We start from the raw sequence: 16,816 nt of genomic DNA on the forward strand, positions 1-16,816 counted from the left end.
AAAAGGAGAAATCAAGAAAATGGTCGTGTTTGCAATAGCCCTCAAAAGAATAACATATTTAGGAATTAACTTAACCAAAGATGTAAAGGAATTATTTAAAGAAAACTACAAAAGCCTAATGAAAGAAATTAAAAAGGATACCAGGGAATGGAAAGACATCCCATGCTCATGGGTAGGGGGAACCAATATAGTGAAAATGGCCATACTGCCAAAATGGATATACAAATTCAATGCAATCCCCATCAAAATCCCAAAGACTCTCTCTCTCTCTCTCTCTCTCTCTCTCTCTCTCTCTCTCTCTCTCTCTCTCTCTCTCTCTCTCTCTCTCTCTCTCTCTCTCTCTCTCTCTCTCTCTCTTTATGGGTCATGGGGCTTAAAGTCCTCCTGGGCACTGTCCCTGAGCTCTTCAGCTCAAGGCTACTGCCCTACTTCCCATTTTCTAGAGGTTAATTGGAGATAAGAGTGTCAGGTCCTTTTGTGCCTGTGTGGCTTTGAACCTTGATTCTCAGATCTCAACCTCAACCTCCTGAGTAGCTAGGATTACAGGTGTGAGCCACTGCACCCGGCCCAAAGATATTCTTTTTTTTTTTTTTTTTTTTTTTGCCAGTCCTGGGCTTGAGCCCAGGGCCTGAGCACTGTTCTTGGGCTTTTCTCAAGGCTAGCACTCTGTCACTTGAGCCACAGCACCACTTCCAGCCTTTTTCTAAGTATGTGGTACCTAGGAATCAAACCTGGGTCTTCGTGCATGCTAGGCAGGCACTCTACCACTAGGCCAAACTCCCGGCCTCCCAAAGACATTCTTTTACTGAAATAGAAGCTGAAATCCAAAGGTTCATATAGAACAACAAAAGACCTAGAATAGCCCAAACAATTCTAGGCAAAAAGAACAATACCAGACTTCAAACTTTAGTACAGAGCCATAATAACAAAACCAGCATGGTGTTGGCACAAAAATAGACCAGAAGATCAATGGAACAGAATAGAAGATTCAGAAATAAAACCATATACCTATAGTCAACTTGTATTCAACAAAGGAGCCTGAGATAAACAGTGGAACAAACACAGCCTCTTCAATTATTGGTGCTGGCAAAACTGGGCAGCCACATACAGAAAACTAAAAATCAATCCCAGCCTATCACCATGCACAAGCATTAACTCAAAATGGATCAAAGACCTCAATGTCAGACCTGAAACCTTGAAACTGTTTCATGACAGAGTAGGAGAAACACTGAAACTCACAGGCACAGGCAAAAACTTCCTGAACAGAGTCCCAGGGTCACAACAGATTGGAAAGAGACTTGATAAACGGGACTACCTAAAAATGAAAAGTTCCTGCACAGATAAAAACATAGCTACTAAAGTAGAAAGACAGCCAACCAACTGGGAAAAGATATTTACCAATAATACATCAGACAAATGCTTAATATCCAATATCTACAGGGAATTCAAGAAACTAATCCCTCCCAAACCCAACAAACCAATCACACAATGGGCATGAGAACTAAAGAGAAACTTACCCAAAGAAGAGGTTAAAATGGCAGAAAAACATATGAGAAAACGCTCATCATCCATAGTCATAAAGGAAATGCAAATAAAAACAACACTAAGATACCACCTTACCCCAATAAGAATGGCCAATATTCTGAACTCAGACAACAACAAATGCTGGTGGGGTTGTAGAAAAAAAGGAACCCTACTGCACTGCTGGTGGGATTATAAGCTAGTTTAGCCACTCTGGAAAGCAGTGTGGAGGTTTCTTAAAGAACTGAAAATAGACCTTCCCTACGATCCCGCCATACCACTTCTGGGCATCTATCCTGAACATCATAACCCAAGATATGATAAGGACACCTGCTCAGCCATGTTCATCTCTGCACTATTCACAATAGCCAAGTGATGGAAACAACCCTGATGGCCTACTGTGTGTGTGTGTGCGCGCGCGCGCGTGCACACACGCGTGCGCGCACACACACACACACACACACACTGTCTGTTGAGAGTGAGCCCCATCTAAGTTCCTCTTTTGCTTTTTTCCTTCCTCACCTCTTTCTTTGACTCCACCCTGCCACTTCAGTGACAAGCCAGCCGGAAATGTTTTCTTGCTGGGGACAGTCTTTAAGAAGTCATTGTCACCAAACCAATACTGCAGAAGTGAGGAGCAGAAGCAGGAGAGGTAAGAAGTGCAAAAGCAGGAGAGCTGGGAAAGCTTGAGAAAATTCTTATCCTTTGGGCTGGGAGCGGGGGAGGGCAGGAGATGAAAGAAGTGGGAAGAGGGGGGTCAGAGTTGGCCAGAGCTTAAAGAAGCCCAGTGCTTCGGAGCCCTTTTATGAAAGATTTTTTTTTTTGCCATTGTCCTTTCCTTATTAATTTCTCTGCTTTCTCAGGCTCCTTTGTGTGACAGGAGCAAAAGAAAGTGAAAGCGAGACTCATGGCTGGTTTGCTGCCTGCCTGCTTTGTTCTCCAATTGCTGCTGCTTCACTCAAGCTCTCCCGGCTGGGGCTGCTTTTTCTTTCCTTCTCTGCTTTTTTATTTATGCTAGTCTGCCTCCTACCAGGTAGTAAGTTGCCAGGAATGTCCACTCAGACACCTTGGTTCAAAGATTTCATTGCCAGATGATTCTGTTTATGCTGCAGAATGGGTTAAACCATAGAAATGGTGGCTTCGTGAATTTTGTAGCTGAAATTTTGCAGCACTTCCTGAAATGTTCGGGTGATAAACTGGGTGCTGGTGGCTCATGTCACTAATCCTAGTGACTCAGAAGGCTGGGAATCTGAGGATTACAGTTTGAACCCAGCCCAGGGAGGAAAGTCCATGAGACTCATCTCCAGTTGATCACTGGAACAAAAATAAAAACAAGAGAAACAAACACACAGGAGTTGAGCTGTGGCTTGACTGGTGTGATAGATTACCAGCCTTATGTGAAACAGCTAAGGGACAGCACTCAGGCTCTAAATTCAAGCCCCAGCACACACACACACATCACAGCAGTTTGGGGCTATCTGATAACAACTTAAATCCATAGTATCCAAAGCTGACTAAGGGTAGATGGATTAAAGTCACGACTTCCTGTTTGAGTAATATTTATGCAAACAGTGGTGTGGGCCAAGTAGTCATAAAAATCTTTCCCAATGAGTATTGAATATTTGCTACCCATTGTATTTTAATGCACTGTCCACACAAGATCAGGACTCAACAATCTGAGATTATGTGACCAGGAAGTAGTAGTCAAAAGCTACACAAGTAGGGGTTCAAACTCAGGCTCACTGAGGTCAGAATCCATCTCTACTTTGAATAGAGGTACAGAGTCATACACAGAGAACAAGCACGGAATCAGAAGACATAAGGATAGACCCTCGGGAGATTTGGAAAAAAAATGTAAATGGAAAAAAACTATGGAAAACGTTTTTCCTATGAGTAAAGTATTTTTTTTTGTTTTTAAATCCATCAGTTAATAGTGAGTGCATGCTTCTCTCTTCCTCTTTTTTATTGTCATGTATTATTTACACAAAAGGGTTTGGTCATGATGTTTCCCTATGTGACAGTGTACTTTGATCAAATCTACCCTCTCTTTTAGTCTTGCTTATCTCCCAAGAGTATATTTATATATAACTTTGAAGGGATTTTGTTTATACAGGCAGAGAATGCTGAATATAAATTGTAACCTTTAGTTGTGAAATTATTTGAACTCATAAGCTCTAGCCTAAGAGAATAATTTCTAGCCTAAGGGAATAAGCTAAAAGAGGCAGAATTTATGGCATTATCGGAAATTGTTTAAAAAATTAAATTAAAAAAATATTGTTTAGGGCCTGGAATGTGGCCTACTGGTAGAGTGTTTGCCTAGTCTGCACGAAGCCCTTGGTTCCTCCGTACCACACACACAGAGAAAAAGTCAGAAGTGGTGTTGTGGCCCAAGTGGTAGAGTACTAGCCTTGAGAAAGCCCAAGGACAGTGAGCAGCCATGAGTTCAAGCTCAGTGATTGGCAAAAAAAAAATACTGTTTAAGCAGTTTAACAAAATGAATACTAGGGATCTGAAAAATCTTATGTGAAGGGAGTGGGAATTAAAGAACAGGAGAGGTGTGAGTGAAGAGAGGGATGGTGGGTAAATATAAGGATAAAACCCAATGTACATAGGTGAAAATGGAGCTAGGAAACTTGAGGATGGGTAGGGATGGGACATATGGGGGAGAAGATGGTGGAAGAAATGGCACTGATCAAGATGCCCTCACATGTTGGATTGAGATGACGTGCCTTTGTACAAGTATTTAGAGATAAATGAGCAGATCCTTTTCCAGTTCATAAGTGTGTTGATTGGGTTCTCACACGCACATGTGACATGTGCCCCCCTCAAACCTTATTACAGTGGGCACACTACCCGGCTGACATAAAACAAACAAATAAATATGATAAGTAAATAAAAGAAAACACCAAAACCAGAAAAGTATTGTTTAAAATATTTTGGGAAGCTTATCTGTGACAGGGAAACTAAACAAGCATAAGATGGCGTATTTGAACACCATTAAATAGTTTGAAAACAGGTTGGGTGTTGGTAGCTCAGGCCTGTAATTCTTCTACTTGGGAGGCTGGGATCTAAGGATCATAGCTTGAAGCCAGCCTGGGCAGGAAAGTCCATGAAATTCAACCACCCAGAAGCTAGAAATGGAGTTGTGGCTCAAGTGGTCAAGCACTAAAGCTCAGGGACCATGTCCAGGCCCAGATTTCAAGCCCTAAGAGTGGTCAAAACAAAGGGAAAAAAAACTTGAAAGCTGTTTACAATAACATTATAGTACAGCATGAAGTGGAAGGTAGCAGAATAAAAGATTACTTTATTCTGGGATACAATACAATGATCCCAACGCTTAAAAAGAAATCTGTAGACGTATACCAAATATCAGTAGTGGCTGTTTCTGGTAGTAGGAGTCTAGAGTAATGTATTCATAATATTCTATCATTTATAAACTTCATAATAAATAACTAAGTAGAAAAAGTTGCCAGCCAAAACGATTTGTAGACTCAGCTATTTCCCCCCTCACTCTGAGACCAAGGTTTCCAAGTGGAATTCTGTAAAACAGAGCATTGCTCTTCCCCATGCAGAGAACCCCAGTTTGCACCCAGAGGGATCGAGTCCCAGAGGGAGGTACTCTTTCACGTTCTCAAGAACACTGAAAGGCGAAAAGGTCGTCACCACTGGCCTTTACCATCATGGACACCAAGGAAGCGGAATCGACTCCTTCCAGCGGGAGGCATTCTAACCCAGAAGAAAGGCATCGGGTGATCAAAGCTGTTCAAGGGGAAGCTATGGAGGAGCTCCGGCGACTGCTGGAGGGAGGGGCTGACCCGAACGAGAGCGAGGAATGGGGCTGGACCCCTCTGCACAATGCCGTGCAGCTTGGCCTGGAGGACATGGTTCGGCTTCTGCTCCGTCACGGCGCTGACCCGCATCGGAGGAAGAAGAACGGGGCCACGCCCTTCCTCATGGCTGCCATAGCCGGAGACGTGCACCTGCTCCAGATCTTCCTGGAGGAGGGAGCAGATGTCAACCAGTGTGACTCCAATGGCTTCACAGCCTTCATGGAAGCCGCTGGGTATGGCCGGGCTGACGCGGTGAGATTCCTTTTTGGGAAGGGAGCAGAGGTGAATTTGAGGAGGGTGGCAAAGGAGGACCAAAGGCTGCTGGGGAAAGGAGGAGCCACAGCTCTCATGGATGCGGCCGAACGGGGCCACGTGGAAGTGGTGAGAATCCTCCTGGAGGAGATGGGGGCAGAAGTCAATGCCCGCGACAACATGGGCAGAAACGCCCTGATCCATGCGCTTCTGAGCTGCAGTGACGAGGTGGAAGAGGTCACTCGCCTTCTACTGCGCCATGGAGCTGATGTCAGGGTGAGAGGAGAAAAAGGGAAGACGCCCCTGATCCTAGCCGTGGAAAAGAAAAGCCTCAGTTTGGTCCAGATGCTTCTGGAACAGGAGAACTTAGAGATTGATGACACAGACAGTGAGGGCAAAACAGCACTGCTCATTGCTGTCCAGCTCCAAATGAGGGATATCGTCCGCTGCCTGTGTGATCAGGGAGCCGGCTTGGACTGCGGGGATCTTATTGGGATAGCAAGGAGGAGTTATGACCAGCGACTTGTCAAGCTTCTTCGCCAGTGTGGAGTCAGAGAACATTTTCACTGTCCGGCTGAAGACTGGGAGTCCCAGAGCTCACACTGGGGAGAAGCCCTGAAAAATCTTCACAGAATATATCGCCCATTAATTGGCAAACTGAAGATCTTCATGGTTGAGGAATATAAAGTTGCAGATACATCTAAAGGGGGCATCTACCTGGGGTTCTACGACGAGCAGGAGGTGGCTGTGAAGGTGTTCCGGGAAGACAGCACAGAGGCACAAAAGGAAATCTCCTGTTTGCAAAGCTGCCGAGAGAGCAGTAACTTTGTGACATTCTACGGGAGTGAGAATCACAAGGGGTGTTTGTATGTGTGCGTGGCCCTGTGTGAACAGACTCTGGAAGAGCACTTGAAGGTTCACAGGAAGGAAGCCATGCAGAACCAGGAAGATAGTTTTGCCCGAAATATCCTATTATCTATATTTAAGGCAGTTGGAGAAATGCACCGATACCATAGATTCACCCATCAGGATCTGCAGCCACGAAATTTCTTAATAGGTGAGTCCTCCCGTTTGTCTTTTTGATGCTGCTATGACAGAATACCGCAGATTGGGTAGATTGTAGAGAACAGAAATTTATTTCTCACAATTCTAGAGGCTTGGGAGTTCAGGAGCTTATCGTTACCGAGGATCTTGCTACGCCATCCCATGGCTAACAGTGGAAGAGCAAGATAGTCTCAAATGTGCTTTATACCAAACTTGCTCTCTTGAGAATGCCTAAACCCATTCAAGAGGCCAGATTAACTTTTAAAACTTTCACTTCTCAGCTGACCGCTGGTGGCTCACATCTACAATCCTAGCTACTCAGAAGACTGAGATCTAGAGGATAGAGATTTGAAGCCCGCTTGGCCAAAAGAGTGGAGGTATGGTTCAAATGGTAGAGTGTCAGCCTTGAGGCCCTAGTAGAAGCGGGTCTGTGAAACAACCTAATTAAAAAATTGCTCAGAAGGCTAAGGTTTAGGCTGATTTGCAGCAGGATAGATTTTTATCCTAAATGCCCACCAACTGTTTGAGGATCGAAGTTCAAAGCCAGCCCTGGCACTAAAGACCAAGAGACTCTTAGCTCCAACTAATCACTAGAAAAAAGGGAAGTGAGGCTTAGCTCAAGGGTAAGGCAATAGCCTTGAGCCGAAGAGCTCAGGGACAGCATCCAGGACCAGAGTTCAAGCCCCATGATACCCTGACACAAAATAATAATCTAATGCTACTATTTATTGAATGTGGCTTCATCCAGTCATCTGGTCACTCAGGCCTTCTTTTCATCAAATTGGACTTCTTCTGGTTTCTTATGGGCTCAGAAGGTTCTATCTAGAACTTCTCTTCAGCCTTTTCCTTCTCACCTGTCTTCCTGATTCTACTTACCTTTTTTACTTTGCTGTTCCTCAACTCCTGTCCTCTGACCTCCACCATTCATCAGATCACAGTTATTGTGTTATTTATTTAATATCTGTCTTCTTACCCTAGGCCTCTAAACTTTTGGACAATATTCTATTTCACCTCTCTGGTTACCTCATAATACATATTGTAGAATAGTTTAATGGATTTACCTTTGTTAGGCTCATTTTTCCCACGTGAGTTTAACATCTTGGTTTGAAACCAAAAGGATTCTAGAAGCAAGCAATCAATTGCACTGGCCTTCATTCTGCTTGGGGTCATCCAGGTTCCTTCAGGCAGGAAGCCATGCACCACCTATTCTAGGATAGCTCTCTGACTTGCTTTCATCTTCTTTAAATTATAAATATTTTAGGACTGGAGTTTGGCCTAGTAGTAGAGTACTCACCTAGCATACATGAAACCCTGGGTTTGGTTCCTGGGTACCACATACATAGAAAAAGCCGGAAGTCGTGTTGTGGCTCAAGTGGCAGAGCACTAGCCTTGAGCAAAACATGTCCAAGGACAGTGCCCAGGTCCCAAGTTCAAGCCTCAGGACTGGTAAAAAAAAATATATATATATGTATATATATATATATTTAGGTAGTTGTGCATTCAACTAATCAGTCTATAAATACAATGCATCTTGATCAATGTTACCTATTTATTTATATAGTGCCTTTCTTTTCCTTGTTCTGACCTCTCACATCTATTCATCATTTTTTTTCTGAGGTCTCAGTGGTTTCCTTCAAGGAAAAAAGATTCCAAAGGTGACTCAATACGAGCATTTCGTCAACTTGTGATGACTATGTAAAATGTGGAAGGAGCCAGTGGCTAGTTAACTTAATTTGGAAGGTTATGACAAGATAGTCTTGATCTTACAGCCTGGGCCCTGTCCCTGAGTTTTTGTGCTCCAAGGCTAATGCTCTACCACTTTGAGCCATAGCACCACTCCTGGATTTCTGGTGATTAATTGGCGACAAGAGTCTCATGAACTCTCTTGCCTGTGCTGGCTTTGAACCTCAATTCTCACATCTTAGTCTCCTGAGTAGCTAGGATTATAGGCATGAGCTACTGGTGCCCAGCTGCGATCCTTTTTAACATACAATTTTATTATTATTATTAAGGTGTTGTACAGAGGGGTTACCATTTCACAATTCAGGTAATGTATACATTTCCCTTTTGTATAATGTCACCCCTTTCCAGAAGATGTCATCTTAACTTCAGGTCCTTTATAATCTGTGTACTTGGCCCTAGAAATGGAATGAAGGAGGAACTTGTTCATATTTTCCTTATCTTTTTCAGCTGTCTGGCCTGGAAAAATATGAAATGTATGTCCTTCTCTTGGAAGATGCCTATCAGATCAAATAAAATAGCTCGTGACAGTTTTGAGGCTAAAGTATTACTACTCACCTTGTGGAAAGATGATGAATTGCACAGTGTATTTAAATGAGCTGAGTGCCCCCTCTTGGATAATGTGTATTTCTGTGCACCCCTGTAAATGATTCCTTAGATTCCAAGGATGCAGTTCGCTTGGCAGATTTTGATCAGAGCATCAAGTGGAGTGGAGATCCACAGGAAATCCAGAAAGATTTAGAGGTATTTTCTACAATTAAGTTTTCTTTTTCTTCTTTCAATTTCCATGTTTGTTCATTACTTTAGTTTCTAGGGAAAACTAATGGGTGTCTTTCTTTTGAAGGAGAAGGAAGGGAAAGATCTTTCAGGGCTTCTCCTGTCTGGTCCATTGTCTTCTCTTACTGCAGATTGAAGCATTTCCTTGGGTTTCTTTTGTAGTTGAGTTTGCGAGCTGTAAAGAAGGTTTAAAGGCAGGATAAATATGGAGTTGCCTTTTGCTGTGACTCCTTTCTGAATCTGTTCCTTCTTTCTCCTTTCATTAGATAAATAAGTGACAATATTATCTCTTCTAGGAAATATTTCTGAATATCTCTTATTTTCCTCTAAGGGGTATTCTTTTTGCTTAAGAGTAAAGTCAATGAGATTTCTTTCTTCACCCTGTTCAGCTCTCTCATCTGCTGAGCTCTGAGGAGGGCTCTGAGGCTGAAGACTGAGATTCCCAGAAACTTTCTGCAGTTGGTGTGATGAATCCCCAACTTGGAAGAGACAAAGCTTGGCCACAAAAGTGAAGACCCTGAAATAGGTTTTGAGAGGACAGGGGGCCTGGTCATACAGAGTGTACTTCCATGACCTCTGTTGGGTAGCTCTGTACTAGACTGTAACAAATAGGCAGGGGCTCTGCACCCACCAGGCTGGCTTCTTGGTTGGGTGGCTCTAGAGTTCAACTCCTTCCTTGCAGATATGTAGCACTGATGACACCTATGCAGATCCTTTATCTTTCTTCCCTACTAGGGCCAGCACTTGTATCCCACCCAACCTGAACAAACACTACTATCTGCAGCCTCATAAAGCCCTAGACCCGAAGCCCTAGTTCCCCAGGTAGTACCAAGGCACTCCCCTCTGTAAATATTGTCTTTTTCTCAGATTTATATATACTTTCAGGAGCCAACTCCAATCACTTCGTTAAAAAGGAGTTTGTTTTCCTTTCCTTTCCTTTCCTTTCCTTTCCTTTCCTTTCCTTTCCTTTCCTTTCCTTTCCTTTCCTTTCCTTTCCTTTCCCTTCCCTTCCCTTCCCTTCCCTTTCCCTTCCCTTCCCTTCCCTTCCCTTTCCCTTCCCTTCCCTTTCCTTTCCTCTTCTTTTTTTTTCATGACAACCCTACCCCAGGATTATCTTTTGGTCTACATGAGCCCAAACTATGTGAACCACATACTGCCTTGAAGAGTCCTCTGTGCATAGATCTGTGCCTTTTCTCCCTAATATGCTTGTAGACTACTTGAGATGTTCTCTGTTGCCCACTTGTACAAAACGGGCACCACCACTTCTTTGTTCCTTACTTGTATATAGTTGTGTTTAAAAAAATACCCAGGAGAACCATTTATTGGCAGAAACACTGATTTTGATCACAGTTTCAGATCATCTTGGCAGGGAGGGTGTGGTTGAGCAGTCTGTAGGATGGCAGACAGGAAGTAGAGATAGCGCAGGTAGGCGCTAAGACTCTACGGACTCATTTCCAGTGATTTCCTTCCTCCAGCCATATCCTGCCTTCCATAACCCTACCACCTCATGAAGTCTATTTAAATTGCAATCTTTCAATGGATTAAACCATTCATAAATATAAAACTCTTATGATCTAGATACACCTTTGCAGATACACCCAGAGGTGTGCTTTATTAACCTCTTTGCTCTTTCTCAATTGAACCAAACCAAAAAGTAACCATTATACTTTCCAAGGTTACCCAAATAGAAAGATGAAGCATAAACACCTTAGACTTGCTTTGTTGCTTTTGTGCAGGCCCTTGGACGGCTGGTTCTCTATGTGGTAAAGAAAGGAGAGATTCCTTTTGAGACGCTGAAGGGTACAAATAATGAAGAAGTGGTTCAACTTTCCCCAGATAAGGAGACTGAGGACCTTATTCATCACCTCTTTTATCCTGGGGAAGATGTGTCAGCCTGTGTGAGTGACCGGCTGGGTCATCCCTTCTTCTGGACATGGGAGAAGTAAGTAATTCTCCAAAGTGGAGAGCATGAAATGGTGCAGGAGGGGTCTGGACTGGGGATGAGCAGACCCAGGCTTTTCTCTTGCCTTGGTGTGTACTGGCTATGTGTTTTTGAGGTAATTCAACCTCCTGGCTTCTGGTTTGCTCTTCTGAACCAAAGAATAAGATGGCTGCCACTTTCATCATGAAGAATGTTTGAAGAGGTTTACTACTTTTATTAAAAACCAACATACAGCAGGGTGCTGGTGCCTCATTCCTGTCATCCTAGCTACTCAAGGAGACTAAGATCTGGGGATTGTGATTTCAAGCCAGCCCAGCCAGGAGAGTCTTATCTTCAGTTAGCCAGCAAAAAGCCCGAAGCAGAGCTGTAGTTCAAGGGCACCAGTCTTAATAAGAGCTAAGTGAGAGTGCAAGGTCCCAAATTCAAGTCCCAGTGCTGGCAAAAAAAAAATAAACACAGTTTTAAAAAATCAAAGTATATCTGTTTTCTGTTTCTGAAAGAGTGGGAAGAAAGGAATGACCCTAATTTTGTCATCTGCAGCCGATATAGAATGCTTCGGAATGTGGGAAACATATCTGACATCAAAATTCGAAAACGCACAAGTAAGATTTATAGGCTGCTCCATTCTGAGGCATCTGTTTCTCAAAGTTTTGACAAGTGGACCTCTAAGGTATGAACCATTCCTATAGTCTAGGAGCTGTCCAGGAAAAGGGTCTGTGTAATGTTGTATGTTATCATTGCCACCATTTTTTGGGTACCATTTTTCCTGTTCCAAGCCAGAGATGAGATGATTTTCCTTTTTCCTTTCTCATCCCAGTTCTTCTTGTATCTTTTAAAGAGGGGCAGGGGTGGGGGAGGAGGCACAGAACCTAGTGCCCCCAGCTCTACCTCAGAGCGATCTTTACCAAGCCCATATGCCTTTTCCTCAAGCCTGGCCAAGAATCCCATGGTCATTAAAGAATGTGCTCCATTGTAAGGGCTCAGTCCCGAAATAGTCTGGCTGCCTCTGCAGCCCACCAGCAGCTCAGCTCTGAGGATCCACATAAGAAGTACATTCTGCTGGACAGCACACACCACAAAGAAAAGGTTATTTCAAATTTCCCTCTTCAAGAAAAGTCTACTTTGCTTGAACTAAATAATATTACTCAACAGTGTCAATTATCATCTTTTTTTTAAAAAAAAATCTAGTCTTTACCATCACAACTTTTATTATTATCAAGCAATAGACATCTATCAAGTATCAGTTACATATTAGAGTGATGTGAAGGTCTGAGTACATAAAGTAGCATACACAGGTACAGGTGGCACATGTACAGTTCTACAGGAATGCAAAGCACTATGCAAAAGCACTATGAGAGAATCCAGAAGCTTCAGTCCTTTGAAATCAACAATTTTCTTATCTTAGGCCTTTGCTGCTTCTAAACCTCTTTGCCTCTGGTTCTTATGTTGTGTTTTTACCTTTTCTTGTCTCCAGACTATACAACATACCAATAATTGCTGGCTCAATGTCCCTTTTCTTTGCTAGCCTGCAACTTCTATAAGGGAGGAGATGTCTGCTGTCTTGCTGCTGATTGTATACCTGGAATGGAGTAGGTGTGGTTCTTTGCTTGGTGAATGCCTATAAAACTTTGGGTTAGAATTTAAGCTTGTATAAATTAGAGCAGATGATAGTGATAGTTGGATAGTTATTGGAGTTATGGAGTGCTAAACTATTCTGTGGCAGATATAGATCTTAGGACTATAGTTTTGATTAATCACATGTAGCCCTTATAACAGCTTCCGGAGTAATTATATTTTGCAGATGAATAAGTTGAGTCACCAACAAATGATCTTTTCTAGAGGCACAGAGCCAGTGAGGGATGTGACAGGCCTGGATGCTGGCAAGTGTAGCCAGGTGCTTAAGCCAGCCACTTCACAATATTCTGATGCCATCCACTCTACCAACTCATTGAATCCCAGAGGAAATAGAGGCTGAGCAATACAACTTTAAGTATCCAGGGTAGAACAGCCAGAGATCAGCTAAATTAGCCACAGAATCCTGTTCAACCCCAGTTCATGGATTCTTTCCACTAGGTTTCATTGAGCCATAAATTTTGACTGATTTCAAGTCTTATCCTTTAGACTTTGTTTTTCTGTTGACTTCAGTGATGTGCCCGTTTTGTGGTGGCATTGTTCATTCTGAAGAGGTCTTGAGCCACTCCTGCAGGAGCCACTCCTGCATTTGCTTCTCATCCTGCCCTATCATCCTGCAGCCCATACTGCTCAACTCCTCTTACACAGAGTGCACCCATGCAGAGCCCACACGAGTGTGGGCACAGTCACCAGTCAGTTACCTTCCTACAGGACTCTGGTTTCATGGTTATTGTAGCTAGTCTTCTTATCTAAAATTTTCCCACAGATGGAGCCACCTGCAAGGGCGATGAGGCGAGGGGGAATGAGTAGCCTTTCAGAAGTAGACTAGACCAACACCAGCTCTACTCACTGCGGCTGTGCTTGTCAGGGCTGCTATGCATCTTAGCAAGTTTTTGTCAGATGAATTTACAAGGTGGGGGGCACAGTGATAAAAAATGATGTATAATATAATGGACAAGTTTCCTAATGTGGTGGACAAGTTTCCTAATGTGTTAGACAAGTGTGTGTGTGTGTGTGTGTGTGTGTGTTGCTACTGGGGCTGACTAACTCAGGATCTGAGTACTGCCCTTTATTTTTCTTCTTTCTTTCTTTCCTTTTCTTCTTTCTTCTTTCTTCTTTTTTTTTTTTGCCAGTCCTAGAGCTTGAGCTCAGGGCATGGGCACTGTTCTTAGACTTTCTCAAGGCTAGTGTTCTATGACTTCAGTCACAGCACCACTTCTGGATTTTTGTTTTTTTTTCTTTCTGTATATGTGGTACCAAGGAATTGAACTCAGGGCTTTGTGCATGCCAGGCATATACTCTATCACTAGGTCACACTCCTAGCCCCACTGAGATTTTTTTTTTGCTCAAGGGGGTCGGGAGTTTGGCCTAGTGGTAGTGTGCTTGCCTCGCATGCACGAAGACCTGGGTTCGATTTGTAGGTACCACATACATAGCAAAAAGCCAGAAATGGTGTTGTGGCTCAAGTGGTAGAGCCCTAACCTTGAGAAAATCCAGGGACAGTGCTCAGGCCCTGAGCTCATGCCCAGGACTGGCAAAAGAAAAAAAAAAGAAAAGAAAAAGAAAAAGAACTCTATCATTTGAGCCACAGCTCTACTTCCTGCTTTTTGCTGGTTAATTGAAAATTAGAGTCTAGACTTTCTTGCCTAGGCTGGCTTCGAATCGTGATCCTCAGATCCTACACTGAATAGGTAGGATGAGCCACTGACAAAGATTAAAAAACAAGCAATTTGATACACTCAATCTCTTATGTAGATAATTCACTTAGATAAAAGTATTACATTTCTAATAATCCCTATTCCACATCATAGTGTGTATCATTTACTTTGATTGTCTTGTTTCATTATTTTAATTGTTTTATTATTAGTAAGAGGTAGCACATATTCAAATTTCTTTTTTGCCTTATGGTTTGGCATCATAAAAATTTTTATGTTGTTTTGTTGCCATGGTTTTGTGTTATATTCTGTTTTTTAGATTGATGAGAATGTTATGGAAAAAATGAATAAGTTCTATAAAAAAAATGGCGATTTCTATCAGGATATCGTGGGTGACCTGTTAAAATTCATCCGGAATTTGGGAGAACACATCGATGAGAAAAGAAATAAGAAGTGAGTATTGGTTTCTTTCTGATAAATCCAGTGTAGAATGAATACATTTAAAAATCCAATTCTTACCAAGTTCCAGAGGCTTACCTTTGTAGTCCTAGGTATTCAGGAAACTGAGATCCAGAGGACTGAGGATTCAAAGCCAGCCCAGGAAGAGATTCCATTTTTAAAATAATCAGTAAAAAGCCAGGCTTGAGGTATGGCTCAAGTGGTAGAATAAGTAAACTGAGCAAGTACGAGACTTTGAGTTCAAGGTCTGCTACCCTGAAAAGCATTCAATTCTGAATTCCTATCTTTGTGGGAAAAAAGAAAATCAATTTTGATAAACCTAAAATATTCTTCCTTTCTATAGTCTTAATTAATCATGGACATGTCTGAAGCTTGGTCCTTCTTTTGGAATTTTGGCTGGGCCCTCTGAACAGAAGTTAGTGACTTTTTATGTGAGTAACACAGAAAACAGGACATCTGGAAAACAGGAGTATAGGAGATATAAAAGCCATAGTATTGTGCTAGTTTAGTCAGCTTTTCCTGCCAAAAATGTATTCTGCAAACTCATGTAGACACAAGAGAACTTGTAATTCAGGGCTTTTTTTTTGGAGGGGGGGATGAGATTTGAGGAATGTACAGAAGAGATCTATACAGTTTTAGTTTCCATTTTTATGAATAAAAAACTAAATTTCAGAAGAATTGATTGGCCAAAGATTGCACAATTAGTGATGAATATTGTCAGATTCTAAATTTCTTATCATGAAGGCTGAGGGCATGGCTCATGTGATAGATTGCCTGCCTGAAAGTGTGAAGCCCTAGTGTGCCACTAAGAAGGAAAAAAAAGTGATTTCCAGTAGAAATTTACACAGGAGAAGGTGTGTCTGTGCCTATGGTATGAAGCAGGAAGCAGGGGAAAAGAGCTTGGAGCAAGTATGACAAACTATGTGTTTTATTTCAGAATAAAGGAGACCATTGGAGATCCATTCTGTTATTTTCAGAAGAAATTTCCAGATCTAGTGATCTATGTCTATAACAAACTACAGAACACAGAATACAGAAAGCATTTTCCCCAAACCACCAAGCCAGCCCAGCCTCAGTGTGAAAGAGATGCCAGAGTGAGTGAGCCCTGAGAACTGACTGAGACTTTTGAGCTCAAAGCTCGAATGATTAACTGTGTAGTTCTTGGTAAGCTGTAAGTCTTTGGGCCCAACCAAGCTGTCAGTTTGTGAAGGACCAGCCAGATAGCTGATGTGTCAGTTTCTGACACATAGTGTTCAATATACATTTATAACAAAAGCAATCCACTATACTAGTCCATTTTAGTGGGGGGGGATAGCTTCCTGACTGAAACTAGAAGGAAATCCTATGATTCTTCTTGTCCACACATCAAAGGAATGAGTACCAACACCTCCAAGACTGTATGTATTTCAACAATTATTGCGAGTAATTTTTCCAATATCCTTGCAAAACAGAATTTATTAATCCCATAGAAGAACAAGGGCTCCGAGAGTTTGAGCCATGGACATGGACATTCTATTTGACATTTTAAAACTTAATTAACAATTCAAGGTCTTTCTGATTGGAACCAAAAGAACGTGGCAAAGGTTCCAGAAAACTCATTTATTCATTCACTTAAGTATTTTTTTGTGTATTAATAGAAATCTAGGTATTAGTTGCATAAATTTTATTCCTTCTGGAAGCACATACACTGGTTTTCCATGCTGTCAAGACAGTAATTCTCAACTGGGGGGATTTGGTGGAGTCTGAAGACATTTTTAGTGTCACAGATGGGTGTGGGGAGATGGCATTGAGAATGCCTAGTGATGCTCGTAAACAACACTAGATTGTCCATTGGTGCTGAGGCTGAGAAAACTTGTATTATGGGCTCAGGGTTCCAGACTATGAAGTGTGTGGTTTTCTACACAGAGGAGTCAGCCAGGCATATTTTTTTCCTGCTGTTCTGTCTGATGTCAGTTATGGAAGAA

The 16,816-nt window shown here is 42.3% G+C and overlaps 1 protein-coding gene and 1 non-coding gene across 2 annotated transcripts; both read left to right on the plus strand.

Annotated features, from left to right (window-relative positions):
* Window positions 1-4,282: 4,282 nt before the first annotated feature.
* Window positions 4,283-4,384, plus strand: LOC150057671 (small nucleolar RNA U13). Its single transcript, XR_016536926.1, has one exon. It is a non-coding gene; the product is annotated as a small nucleolar RNA U13 (small nucleolar RNA).
* A 713-nt stretch (window positions 4,385-5,097) lies between these two features.
* Rnasel (ribonuclease L) lies at window positions 5,098-16,345 on the plus strand. Its single transcript, XM_090340302.1, has 6 exons — window positions 5,098-6,660; window positions 9,046-9,131; window positions 10,901-11,106; window positions 11,647-11,776; window positions 14,713-14,846; window positions 15,790-16,345. Exons 1-6 carry the CDS (start codon window positions 5,202-5,204, stop codon window positions 15,959-15,961), a joined length of 2,187 nt encoding a protein of 728 aa, XP_090196428.1. The 5' UTR covers window positions 5,098-5,201; the 3' UTR covers window positions 15,962-16,345.
* Window positions 16,346-16,816: the final 471 nt, after the last annotated feature.

This window comes from Megascapheus bottae, chromosome 10, assembly GCF_031878675.1.
Source record: "Megascapheus bottae isolate mThoBot1 chromosome 10, mThoBot2.hap1, whole genome shotgun sequence".
NCBI lineage: Eukaryota > Metazoa > Chordata > Mammalia > Rodentia > Geomyidae > Megascapheus > Megascapheus bottae.

Coding starts and splice junctions, on each gene's coding strand:
- Rnasel (XM_090340302.1), top strand. CDS start 5,202: ATGGACACCAAGGAAGCGGAATCGACTCCTTCCAGCGGGAGGCATTCT. Junction 11,107..11,646: donor TTCTTCTGGACATGGGAGAA/GTAAGTAATTCT, acceptor TGTCATCTGCAG/CCGATATAGAATGCTTCGGA. Junction 14,847..15,789: donor GATGAGAAAAGAAATAAGAA/GTGAGTATTGGT, acceptor GTTTTATTTCAG/AATAAAGGAGACCATTGGAG.